The sequence below is a fragment of the Strongylocentrotus purpuratus genome, unplaced genomic scaffold, assembly GCF_000002235.5.
Source record: "Strongylocentrotus purpuratus isolate Spur 01 unplaced genomic scaffold, Spur_5.0 spur5_scaffold_3, whole genome shotgun sequence".
Classification (NCBI taxonomy): Eukaryota; Metazoa; Echinodermata; class Echinoidea; order Camarodonta; family Strongylocentrotidae; genus Strongylocentrotus; species Strongylocentrotus purpuratus.
Window position 1 is genome coordinate 18,927,687 of NW_022145609.1, and position 13,633 is coordinate 18,941,319.

The 13,633-nt window shown below is 37.5% G+C and overlaps 1 protein-coding gene across 1 annotated transcript in view; it reads right to left on the minus strand.

Moving 5' to 3' along the window:
* Positions 1-9,623, minus strand: part of LOC115928430 — a 28,194-nt gene extending 18,571 nt beyond the window's left edge. The window contains exon 1 of the mRNA XM_030995575.1: positions 9,535-9,623. Within this exon, the coding sequence (XP_030851435.1) occupies positions 9,535-9,604 (70 nt within the window). The 5' untranslated portion in view covers positions 9,605-9,623. The remainder of the gene's footprint in view (positions 1-9,534) is intronic.
* Between the last annotated feature and the right edge of the window lie 4,010 nt (positions 9,624-13,633).

Below are 13,633 nucleotides of genomic sequence, written 5' to 3' on the forward strand. Positions count from 1 at the left end.
GTTATGGCCAAAAGGAAACTCCAGATGAGGGAAAGGAGGAAGTTGTATATCTCTCTAAAGATCCTGAAGTGACAAGTCAGACCCATGCATATGTGCAGAAAGTAGACAAGCTCGAGTTGGAACGATTTGATCATCTCTCCAGTTGGTATCGAGCGAAGAAAGCTGTGGCAAACTGTCTACGTCTCAGATCATACTTACCGAGACGTTGCTATGCAAGATGGGACAAGAGAGAAGAGAAGGGTGGTGTCAAGAATGCTGTGATGGAACCTCTATCTGCTGAACTACCCCGGCAAGCTGAAAGGGAGATCATAGAGTTGACACAAAGGGAGACTTTCGATGTAATGACGGCAGTAGAGGGTGATAGACGCCACAATGAAAGAGAAAGAAGACGTCACTGTAAGACCACCAGTCACCTGCATCATCTCGACCCCTTTATGGACAATGATGACATCCTACGAGTAAAGGACTTTCTTCTGAGAGAGGGGTGTGACTTCATTGCCTTCAAATGCAATGTACCTACTTCGAGCCACATGGGTGGAGTGAGGGAGAGACAGAGTACCTCGAGTTACCTCGATCGCCCTATTCCAGCTAGTTCTTCTTGTTCCGAACGAGGACCAGGAAGAATTCCCGGCCAAGGAGCCACAGGACTGAAGACCGATACTTTTATTCACGAACTATAACTTAAATGATCAAACTTCAGACATTGCCTTCAATTTGAACTTTAATTCATGAAGAAATTGATTCAGTGAATGGGCAAAGTACAGACTCAAGTCAAGAATACTGATATCTAATTAATGTATTTTTTGTTTTAATAGTCCGAGAGATTACGGATGACTGTTTGAAGAATATGAAGTATAATCTAAGATTCACCATTTAAATGCTTCTTTTTGATTATGTACTTAATTCCATTTTTGGACAGTGTATTATAACATGAGTACTTTGTTCGTACTTGTGTGATATTAAATTTAAGCGACAGATATTATGATCTGCAAGTTTTAAGCTTTACAATTGTATTCTGATGCTTTAGATTTAGCCGAGGCTGTCGACCATTTTGTTTATTTGTAATGGCGTTCTTAGGGTAAATTAATTCTTAATTTAAAGGAGCCATGTTGTGACAGTTGCACTTAAATACTTTATCACCCAAGTCATTTGTTTCTAGTACTATTGATGCATGACATGAATACACATATATTTGTAATAGCACTTCCTCAGGCAAGGTGCCTAGTATAGCGCCATCTATTGATATTCACTTGATATCAAACACTCAGAAGGCTACAAGAACATGGTTGTGTTGAGGTCCAAGAATCCCCTTTTTGCCAGAGCATCAAGGAGATTTCAGTTCTAAGTTTGTCATTATGTCAGGCAAAGAGGTTAGTTTTGTTATATATTGAATGTATTTCTATGAATTGTCGAAACATAAAGTGTAAATTACTGAGAGATGTTCATGTTAGTATGCAATGTAATGTCAGACATGCAAGCCCATGCTGTTATGATATAATGTACATTTGACTTTATATAAAGAACAGTGATAACTAGTGAAGATATTGTTAAATACTTTGAAGATTATTATGAGAGTGCTGAAGCACTAAGTAGAGTGTTGGAGTTTCTAATTGTTTAATTCATCGATTCAAGCTATATTGAAATCTAGATGTGACATTTGTAGTGTGAGTTTGTATTTATGTAAAGCCATTTAATGCAGATGGACTAGAATAGCGACTGGGGTTATTTTAATGAGTTATAAAGATCATGACACAATGTACATTATTTAATATGTTTCTCAAAACGACTGTGTTTATTGCTATATTGATGATGCTATGATGTACTTTTATTTATGATTCTTTATCTGCGATTTATCCACAGTTTTCACGAAATATACTGGTACGGAATTTCATGGAATATACTGGAATTTCACGGAATGAAACAAAATGGAATGGTTCCTTCGATCATTAAAGCTTTACGAATTCCTGTAGAAGCCTTTGTTACGACTTTTGATTCGTTGTCGACCTCGCTGCAGCCACAAAGACGATTCGTTGTACCGTTCTCGACTCTTAATCCTCGTCTGAATTCAGGTTCCCCAATCCCGCGCAAAGCGCGGAAACTTTTACGTTTCATTAAATCATTAGAGAAAGAAGACAATTCGTATTATAATTCTCGACTCTTAACCCCTGTTTGAATTAGTTTTCCTCCTCCTGCGTGAAGCGCAGAAGGTTTTTCGTTTCATTAAATCATTAGGGAAAGAAGACGATTCGTTGTACCGTTCTCGACTCTTAATCCTTTTTTGAATCTTAAAAATGTTCTTTGTCTTCTCCTTTTTCTTCCTACGTCCTTTTTCTTTTCTCTCCCCCTTTTTTGTGTTTCGTTTTGTTTTTGGCCGGCGTTTTTTTTTTTTTTATGGGGGTGGGGGGGGGAGTTTAGATGTTAAGACAATAAATTACCATCAGATGTGAAATCCAGGGGCAGAGCCCCCGGAAGCTTAGGGGTTTTAGGCATTTAATCACGGTAAGATGAGCATATTTTGATACCTCATTATTTTGTGACACTGGCAGTCAAGTATTCTTTGTTCATTGCTTTCTTTCTTTCTATTTCTCTTTAATATACTTTTGCAAAAGAAGTTGGGGGGGGGGGGGAGAGGAGCTCGAGGCTCCCGATCCCCGTCGTTACGCGGGCCCTGACATGCAGGCATCTCAAGAAGCACATTTCTTGCCTGGCTGTAAATCTAGGAATTTGTCATTTTCCAACAAACACATTATAAGTATAATTTACTTAAGAGTGAGGAAAAATCTTGGAAAATTATGTCATTTTTAGCAATAATTGTAAACCACCGTAATGGAATAAGAAATAAACCACGTTTGAACTGTATTTCGCCCAAGCCCCCCTCCCCCCCCCCTAACAGTACGCTCAGAGCCCCCCCCCCCCCCCCACATATGGCTCCGAATCATTTCATTGGACAACGCCCCCTATTGTCAGAGGCCAGCAGCCTAACATGTTAGCCTACTGACTCTTATCCAACAAAATCGTTAAAAATCCTTCTTTTGTTTTGTTTAAACAAAAAGCACATCCACCCCGACGTACGTTGACACTAGTTCTTTTATTGGACCCTCATGTCCCATTGACTTTTGAATGTTCACCTACCGTAATTTGGTCAAAATAGGTCGCTAGCTCGCCATTGCCTGTATAACATATGTGAAAGAAGTCGAACTTTGGACGCCATTTGCAAATCGATTGTAAGGTTATAGCTAAAGCACACGAAGGATAACAAGCATGAATTATCATAGATCAGTCCTGATCGGTTCATTATGTCCATTTCAGCCAACCCCCCCCCCCCCCGTAATTTTTCCATTTTAGTATAGGCAAGCATTTTGCCGAGGTAAGCAAAAACATGAATATTCATGACCGCCATGGACTATTCGATAATTTACAGAGGGGTGCAATTGTGCACCACATCAAACTCCCCCACTTTAGGTCAAGTATTTCTTTGTATTGTGTAGTTTGGTAGGTTTATTTTAATAACTGTTTAATTATGAGACATCAATGATAGTTTAAAGATATGGAAAAATGTTCTTGTATTTTATATTTAGCAAAGCAATCTCACATACAAATTCACTACCAAGTGTCGTATAATCCGCCGATTGCCGTCTGCTATATACGTCCAGCGAGCGAAAATGAGGAAACCAGAGCAATATGCCCCCCAATTACACCTTGTTGGCGGGAAAATCGCAACTGATCTCCCCTACCTTTCTTCTTTCTCTTTTTGTTCTTTCCCTTACTCTCCTCTTTTCCTTTTCCTTCCCTTCCTTCTCTCTCTTTTAGGTTTGCTGGGGGGGGGACAAGGGCCTTTCGGCCCCCACCCGCTCCACACGTTGTTTGCGGGACTAACCGCAACTGATCTTCCCTTCTTTTCACCCTTTTGTTCTTCTTCCTCTTTTTGTTCCCTTTTAGTTCTCCTCTTTTCCCTTTTCTTCCTTCTCTCTCTTTTTAGCGGTTGCAGGGGGGGGGGGGCAAGGGCCTTTTGCTTCCTTCCCGATCCACAACTTGTTGGCGGGAAATTGCAACTGATATCCACCTTCTTTTCTTTTCTTCTCCTTCCCTTTTTCTCCTCTTTTCCTTTTTGTTTTTCTCTTTCCTTCCTTTTCTCTTATTATTTTGATGGGGGGGGGGCTGGGAGGTAAGGCCCTTCCTCCCCATTTCCTTTCCCCCTTTTCTTTTCATCTTCCTCTTCTTTCTTTCCCTTTCTGTCCTCTATCCCTTGCCCTGGATCCGCCACTGGGTGGTACATGTACATGACTTGAACAATAAATGACTTTTCCCCTAATATCCTCCTGTTTGGGGTTGCACTGCATATTAAGAAGGCTGGTATAAAAAGGAAAGTGACAATTATATACCGTGGGGTTTTGGCATGGTAAAAATCCTAGTCAAACTGTGGCTAGTACACTTTATTATCGCAGTATTGCACTGATAATTGTTGAGTCTGAATCCTATGGGTTAATTAAGCGGCTTAGGGTTGAAGATTAAACACATGATTTCCAGGGGCCTAGTGATGGAATGTGAATTCAAAACATATCGCACCAAATATGGAGCGAACAATGGAACAAAAAGCACTTCAAGGTTTGGTGCACTTGCCATTTGACAATAGGGGACTTCATTTTCAACACAACTCAACGATTGACTAGTAAAGAATATCTTGCTTGTACTTATGCTTTACAGCGGTGTAAGCCAATGAAACTCGATTGCAAGTTTTCCGTCACATTTTTTCAGCTCATGATGAGGCAACTATTTCACTGTTGGTTCAACTTGTGTATTTCCAGTTTGTTAACGTAAAGGTAGTGTATCCCCTTTGCAGCCACCATCACATTTTGTAGAACTTTGCAGGAATTATAAATATTTCACGTACGTCCTATCTGTGAAATTTAAACGTCAGCACACTATGAACATGACAGACAAAGAAAGCGGACAAAATATACAGTTCCTCAGGTAGACAAAGGAACATCCCTTCACTGCTATTATGTAAAAATGTGTAGAACAGGTGAATATGCATGTGACACCTGTTTTACACAATAGCAGTGAAGGAATGTTCCTTTGTCTACCTGAGGAACTGTATATTTTATCCGCTCTCTTTGTCTGTCATGTTCATAGTGGCAGTGTCCTAGTATTGAAATTATTCAAAGAAACCCGTATTCTTTCTAGACCTCACTGTCAGACACTGTTGAGTGAGTGACTTACTTCCTTTCTTATGCAGTAATAACATACATAAAAAGAGCTGTGAAGGGTACATGAACGATTCCATGACATTTGCTCCGGCGACAATTGCTCCGCTGTAAATTTCATACACTAATCGAATGGCTAACTTCAACCCTGGATTCAACACTATACCCTACCCTAAACCTAACCCTAAACCTAAGATAAAACCCTATTGAAACCCTAACCCTAACCCTACATCTTAGACGAAATAAAGCCCGGAGCAATTGTCGCAGGAGCAAATGTCGTGTCACCACATGAACATATTATGCCTACATCAATAAACCACTTCTTGAAACAGCCAAAATTAAACTAATTGAATTTTTTCTCAGCACAAAACGAACGAACATTCGGTGCAAGGGTCTGAAAAAAGACTGTTTCATCATCGGGCCACGAATGAAAATATTAAGTAAACAAGAAACAAAGAGAAGGAACAAAGGGAAGGAAATACCTGCAAATTCGCTGACACGGAATAGTTCAACGTTTCACAATAGGTACTTTTAGAGTTGCACATCGACATAGTGGACTGCTACGTGTGACGTGCAAATCGTAAAGTCTCTAATGATATACACATCGGCGACGTACTTACAAATCAATGCTCGACAAAATGCGTAAACCCACACCAGATTCTCGTAAAAATATTATATTCAAAGACTAAAACAAAAAAACAAAAAACTTAAACAGACACTTTAGTGTTCGAAAGGCTGAAATGTCGAATCCATCTACCTGCAATACGGCAAAAACGCACGCGAGCACGTTCTAGTTTGATGCTGGGCAGTTTTTGCGGGCAACATTAGCTCTATTTCACGTTTCAATTTTTATTTTTTAATTTCCCACAAAATGCAATACATAATAACGAATACAAGGTAAAATGTATACATAACATAGTTACATTTTTGTAATGAACAAATCTCAACAGTAACTTATACATTTGAGGAAGACAAAAATTGAATTATAAATTGAATTGCATTTATATTTTGAGGAAATGGCGAGGTCCACTGAAAACAGAGCTTGTAAATTGTGGACCTCTCCGATAATAATGAGTATGAAAAGAGTATAGAATACAAAACCAATCAAAAATGAATAGCGGCCATCAGAGACAACATTTATAAAAACATGTAATGACTGGAAACAAGAAGACGTAAATAATTACATGACGAAGAAAGAACAAAAAAAAAAAATAATAAAATGTGGGTTAATTTTGGAAGGAAGGTGATGAGAGGAAAGGAAAATAGTAGAGATCGAGCACGAAATAGGGAGCGCACAAAATCCTTGAGATATCCGAAACAAACAGACCAAGACCGGATTTTAGAGATGGGCAGAAAAAGAAAGACAAAATTGGGAAGGAGATGTTCTACCACGATAAATTTCTGAATATTATACTATTTAAAAAGGATTAACAAAAAATTAAAGCAATTAGTGAAGGGGAAGTTTTCAAATCGTTATGCAGAGTATTCTAAAATTCAGGGCCTTCAAAAATGAACGTGTCCTGTGCAGAACATGTTCTCAAAAGAGGTAACTGAAACTTATCGGATTTTCGAGTGGAGTATTTATGAACGGCATGTTTAACAAAAAATATATCATTAAACACAAAAGGCAGTATACCACTTTTGTAATTAAACATTTAATTGTAAGATGTTATTTTCAAAAAACAGAGGATCAGTATGGGAGCGTATAGGGGCATTACAGATAATAAGAATAATCGGGCGGTAGTTACCAAAATCCAGTTTTAATACCACCCTTTTTTAATAACGGAATAATTTTGGCTATTTTCATAGAATTAGGAAGTTTAACATGTAGAAGTGATATGTTGAAGCGTATCCGGACACCTACCCCTGGACATCCACTCCCCATATAACCACCCCCAGTCAACTACCCCCTAGGACAACTACCCCTGGACAAATACCCCAGTACAACTACCCCCTAGGACAGTTGTCCGAGGGGTAGTTGTCCTAGAGGATGGTTGTCATAGGGGGTTGTTGTCCTAGAACAATCTTACAGATGTGAACCAGAGGATCTACAGTAAAGGGAATAATGTATTTTAGTATGATATTATTAATTCCATTATATCCAATCTTCATAATTCCTTGCCTATTAGTTGGAACAATAAAAAGAGACTTTGGATTGTTAGGGCGAAAAAAAACTCCACAACGTTTGTATAAGAAGGCGAAAGGTTTTTAGCAAGACTATCACTTATCAAAGAAAAAATAAGTATAAACAATATTAACTATATCTTTAGGGTCTACAACAATCTCATTATCAATTTTTTTTTAATTTACCTCAGATTTATTATTAACTAGGTTCATTGCTTGTTTGTTTACCTTCCATGTGTTTTGCTTATCATTTTTGAAAAGTTTCAAAAGATATGAATATACATGTAGGCTCGTCCAGCTTTTTGACTAACATTTTTAAATTCATAACTCGGGGTAAGATTTTTTACACGACGAAGTAAAGAGTGCTCTGATTTTTATCTGCAGAGTCTGGCAAACTTTGAGGTCACATGACGTCCTAGTTTTAATATAAACACGACAAACAACACAATGTGGTAGGGAATTGTCACGAATGAGCTAAAGTAGATATTCATGATTTTTAAAACTAACTTTATTTTCATTATTGCAAAGCGGAAACTTTGATTCGACAATGTTATCAAAATTCAATGCCTGGTAACATTCGAAGTAATGATTATTATAAATTACAAAACGTTTAAATACAGCCCCGGCATAGCACCTGAAGAGCTCCCCGAATGCTGCTGAGATGTGTCAGATCACAGGATGAACATGATTTGCACAAGCAGACGATGTCCCATGACATCTCACACATTTCCAGTGCCTGTTTTTCATCTTCTCTCGAGTTTTTTCTCTTACTTCACTACCGTCAGGCTAAATGTATAATCTATTGCCTCACTCTCAACCCCGCGCATGGTTTTATTTTGATGACTAAGGCAGCGATACAAAAATAAAGGAATCTGTCGCTTGTTAACAAAATAAGACGCCATTGTATATTCAGCTGCACACATCGCGCTATACACATGCCGTCCTTAATATCATTCCGGGGGTTTTCAATTTGAAAGTCTGGTTTCATGATTGTTAATTAACCCTTATCCTTTGTATTTACAAACAAAATATTTTTGTTATCAGAATCGGTTTCATATCCCCTTTTGAATGGTTTGAAATGCCATCACATTTATATACACTTAACTCATTATAATTTGAGAAATAATAGCTTTGCAATTATGTTCATTCTTTATGGGACGTCGTCTGCTTGGGCAGTATAAGTCCATTATGTGACGTCATTAAAACATCGTTTTTTTTCTGGCGATTCTCTCGTAACTCCCAGATGCTACAGAGGTGGTTCTATTTTTATTTTTATAAATCACCCGATATGTAGTTGACCTAAAACTTGTACGATGGCCATCTGTTAGCTTACCAGTTTCTAGTGATACATTAGTTGACATTATTTGTGATTTTCTTTGAATTTCCACTTTAAAAATACCGTCAGATCATACCATGTGTTGTAATGACTTACTGCTTGCGTATACACCGTACAGTAGTAAACGACATGGGATTAAGGAAATGCCGGAAGCGATACTATGTTTTATAATATCATTCTTTTCAAAAGAATAAACTTGAAAGTGTGATTAAAATAATGAATTATTTCAGAATTTCGATCGCAAACGCGGGCGGAAAATCATAATGTTGGTGGGCGACGGGAAACTCAGCATTGAGCTATTGAATAAAAAAAAAATGAAAATGAAAATGAATAGAAAATAAAAAAATTATATCTAAATGAATGATAAGTATCAAAACAATATTTTACAACATTTACACAACAAAAAGTGGATTAAAAATAACAAAAATAGAACATGTTTTGAAAGACAGCCACATCCATGCACACTGCAAATTTAGCCAAGCAACACTCGAAATGTGAACTTTCTGAATACTTCATTGTCAGAAGATCCGTGAGACAGACGTGTTGGTCATGGTCGGTTCCGTGGGCTTTCTGACAATTACATTTTTAGAAGGTTCGCAAGACCGACCTTGTCGGCCTCTTGGGAATGTTGGTATCTTTCACTGCCGGGTTTGTCCCCCCCCCCCCCCCTACTTACAGTGTTTGCTACTTCCAGGTTTGCTGAATTTCAAAGCGTAGAGTGCATAGCAATATTTCAGTTTTGTCTTTGGCCTTGTTTTTCAACATTTCAACGGAACGAATTATTCAATTAGCAATAAAGTTGTATATATAATTTATTTCTAAAATTGATTTCAAGCAAACCTTGAAGAATAAAGCTTCGCTATCACTTACCAGGTAACACACAGAACACGATAAATAATCCCACAGCTAGTGCTATTTTAACCGCCATGTTGAGCAACATGTTCACAGAGCAACTAATGTTAACGGATTTGCGTGGATATATAATTATGTTCAGCGCGCCGGCGTAGGTGCTATGTACGATGAAGTATCAATTGAAAATATTTCACACAATGTATGGAGCAAACAATGGAACAAAGAACACTTCAAGGTTTGGCGCACTTGACAAGCTTCCTCCATTAATAGTAGCTTTCCATGATACATAATTTTTCAGCATATAGTAGGCAGCCGCGGGTGCGGATCAGGGAGTTTTGGAAAGGTCGGGGGGGGGGGGGCACAATGAAAGACGGACAGGCGCGAATCGTATGTCTATGGCGGGCGGAACGTGCCATAAACATGACAACCATACATCAAGTGAGCTATGGTTGTATGGATGTATTGAAGTGTATGGCGGGCGGAACGTGCCATATTCATGATAACTATACAACTATACATCCATTCGATGTATGTATAGTTTTTTTTAACCAATCAGAACGCAGGAAAATATACGACTATACATCTATACGACTATACGGCTATGCATCCATCGAACGCATTTATAGTTTCCAGCGTGCGGGCCGGAGTGACATAACTATACAAAAATACAACCATACGACTATACAACTATACAGCCAGGCAGTAGTTAAAACCCCTGATCAGTGGTTTTCCGGAGTACAAGCAGAGAGAAACTACTGCACATGCACTAGTTAAAACCCCTGATCAGTGGTTTCTCTTTGCACGAGCAAAGAGAAACCCCTGACTGTATAGTCGAATAGTCGTATGGTTGTATAATTATGGCACTTTGGACCGAACGCTGGAAACTATACATGCGTTCGATGGATGCATAGTCGTATAGTTGTATAGTCGTACAGTTTCCTGCGTTCTGATTGGTTAAAAACTATACATCCATCGAATTGATGTATAGTTATAGTTGTATTGTTGTCATGAATATGGCAAGTTCCGCCCGCCATAGAAGTGCCATAAATGCAAACAACCATCATATAGCTCCGATTAGTCTCATTGGACAACGCCCCCTATCGTCAGAGTTCAGCAGCCTAACATGTTAGCCTATGGACTTTTACGAGAAAAAAAAAACCCCGTTAAAAACTTTTTTTTTTTTAGAGAAAATTAATTAAAAAATAAATCTGTTTTGATTTAAACGTTAATCACATCCACCCCGACGTACGTTGACACTAGCTCTTTCTTTGGAACCCTCATGTCCGATTGACTTTTAAATTTTCACCCACCCCATATAGTCCGTGGGCCAGAGGGGGCTACCGTGCACCCCCCCCCCCCCCCTATGATCCTACTTCTTGGGTGTCATCTTGTTCATTGGGATCCATAATATCAGAAAAAAGACGTTCCCAAGAAAAAAACTCATTTGGACACTGTTTTTTTGCTCCTTATTTGAAGATATGTAAAAATGTCAGTTTTTCGTGTTTTGCACACTTTCTTAGGGTTTGTGAATTATGTGCTTACATTTTACCCTGTTTCTCAGCAGATATAACTCTAATCTCCACCAAATTAATACACAATCTTCATAAATCATACAACAATGGGTAGACAAAATTATTTTAATATGTTTTATAGTCTTCTATTATTAATGACGTCATACATTTGCATATAATTAAATATGCAAATTTTCATCTCAAAATCTGTCAAAATTACCTGAAAGTTGTATTTTTTCGGTTATGTCATTAATAAATCATTGTAACCCCTAAAATGTGTATAATATTGTGTATTTATATCTCCCCTATACATGTTTCCTGCAAAAAAATATCTTTAGAAATGTTCGTCAATAGTTTTATTTCAGTTATCTTGCACGTCATGTTGACATTTTTTCCTCACAATGCCCTATTGGATATATATTATACATTGAGATTTAGCCACTATTTTCCTATTATGCCTTTATATTTGTCTTGAAAGCTGAACTATGTTCATTATATTTGCATGGATAAGATCCATATTCATGTTAGTCGACTGTTTGGTCTATACATTTCATTTTGTTTGTCCATGTATATATTATTTATGTTTATGTTTTCATTACTGTGCAATTTTTTATTTACAGGCCCCTGATGTAAAACAGTTTATAGTGATCATGTCCTGTTAAAATATGTTTCAATAAATAAATGAATATTTATTCAGTGATAGAGTCACACTCATAGAATTAGTATTTTCACACCCTGCTATATATATATATATATATATATACAATGGTCAAACAAGGAAAACTAATGCTGATTGATTAGAACAGTCAAATAAATGATAAAAATAAGGAAAAGTTTAGAGGAAGAGAGATAGGATCGGGGAAAAATGGAAAAAGAAAAGGGTCAAGGGACTTAGAGAGAGAGAGAGAGAAATAGAGACGGGAGGGATAGAGAGAGCAAGATGGAGGGTCAGCCAGATAAGGGAGAGTGTTGACGGACATTACCAAGAACAATGTTACATGAATGACTCTTCAGTGGAAACAGAAGGCTATTTTATCCATCCTCCTCATCAGAAGAAACATAGAACGTTATTTACCCTCCTCAGCCCCCAACTATGGGTGCATATACTACAGCCACAGCGGCAGAAATTAATTCTGAGATGGACTTTTTACATACGTTTAACACTGAAAGTAAGTATTTTAATTTATTTCTTTGTATTTGTAAATATACAACACATAATTTATTTCAGCTTAACATAATGAACATGCACGGAGGTGGTGATTCAATCAAATTACTATTCTGCATACTATTGAATGTGTGTTGTGATAACATATTACGTGTCTTACAGTCTGAACCATTGACGCATTAAATTAGTTTAAATGAAATTTGGATAAATGGTAACATCATACAGTCAATGGCCCGAATTCACAAAGGAGGTGTAAATTTAACCCATTGTTAAAATCTTCATTTACATTACCCATGGTCTAAAATTAGTGCAAATTAAACGCGACACAGTCAGAGGTCCAATTTTAGCCGCGCGCAAGGCAAGGTACGCTTAATTTGCTTTAATTTTTAGAGAAATGAGAGTTAAACCATGGGCTAAATTTAAGCCTCTATGAATTCAGGCCAACATATTACAGAAATTAATTAAGAAATGAGGCCAGTTGTTTTTTAATTTTGTTTCTCTGTATGATTGCTCTTTAGGTAATTTCATTTGGAGAACTAAGTCATTTTGGATCCTTTCTGGTCCTTAAAGTGACGTTGGTCACAATGCATCGTAATTGATCGTAAGTACTCACGATTTTCTCTCCAACATTGCATATTCTTTAAAAGCTAAAATCTGGGCTTAAACTTCACGTCAGTGTAAAATATTTTTGTTTTTATTATAATAATAACAAATTTTTCATAAGTCTGTAAAGATAACTGCATATCGATATGCCATTCAAAAAAACAGGTAGAGATAGATATAAAAAGTGTCTGGAGAAATAAACAAATAAATTAGAAATTTTCTAATTTTTCTGTAGTTCTTTTACCTATTTCCACATCCCGTTATCATTCATTTCCCCTTTTAACTCTCTACTCTATTTCTGATGAATAATTTTGTTCCTCTATATATTTTATCCGAATACAGCTGACTGACATCAACATCATGGATGCCAATCGACAGAGAGGGACAAAAAGGAAGTGCACAGATTCTGTTGAGAGTTCGAAACAGAGGCAGCAGGTCTGTATCATTCACTGTCCAGGTGCAAAACATGGACCCTTCACGAACTTGTGTAACAGCAATGATCCAAATGAACGCATGAACATGTTGAGAAGCATTCGGGATCGACGACTTTCCCAACCTCCTGACTCTCCATTTAGAATGGAAGAAGCATGCAACCTCATTCCTGAAGACATTTCAGATGTGCACGGTTATCATCGGGATTGCTACCAACTTTTTACCAAGAATCTCAATCGCCTGTCAGAGACCTCATTTGATGCCACAAAACCTTCAACTTCCCGTCCACCCAGATCGTCACTTGATAAAGTCATCTTCAAACCTGATTGTATCTTTTGTAAAAAAAGAAGGCCTGAAATCAATCAAAGTGAAAAGCTCTTGGACAACAGAAAGTACATCAATGTTT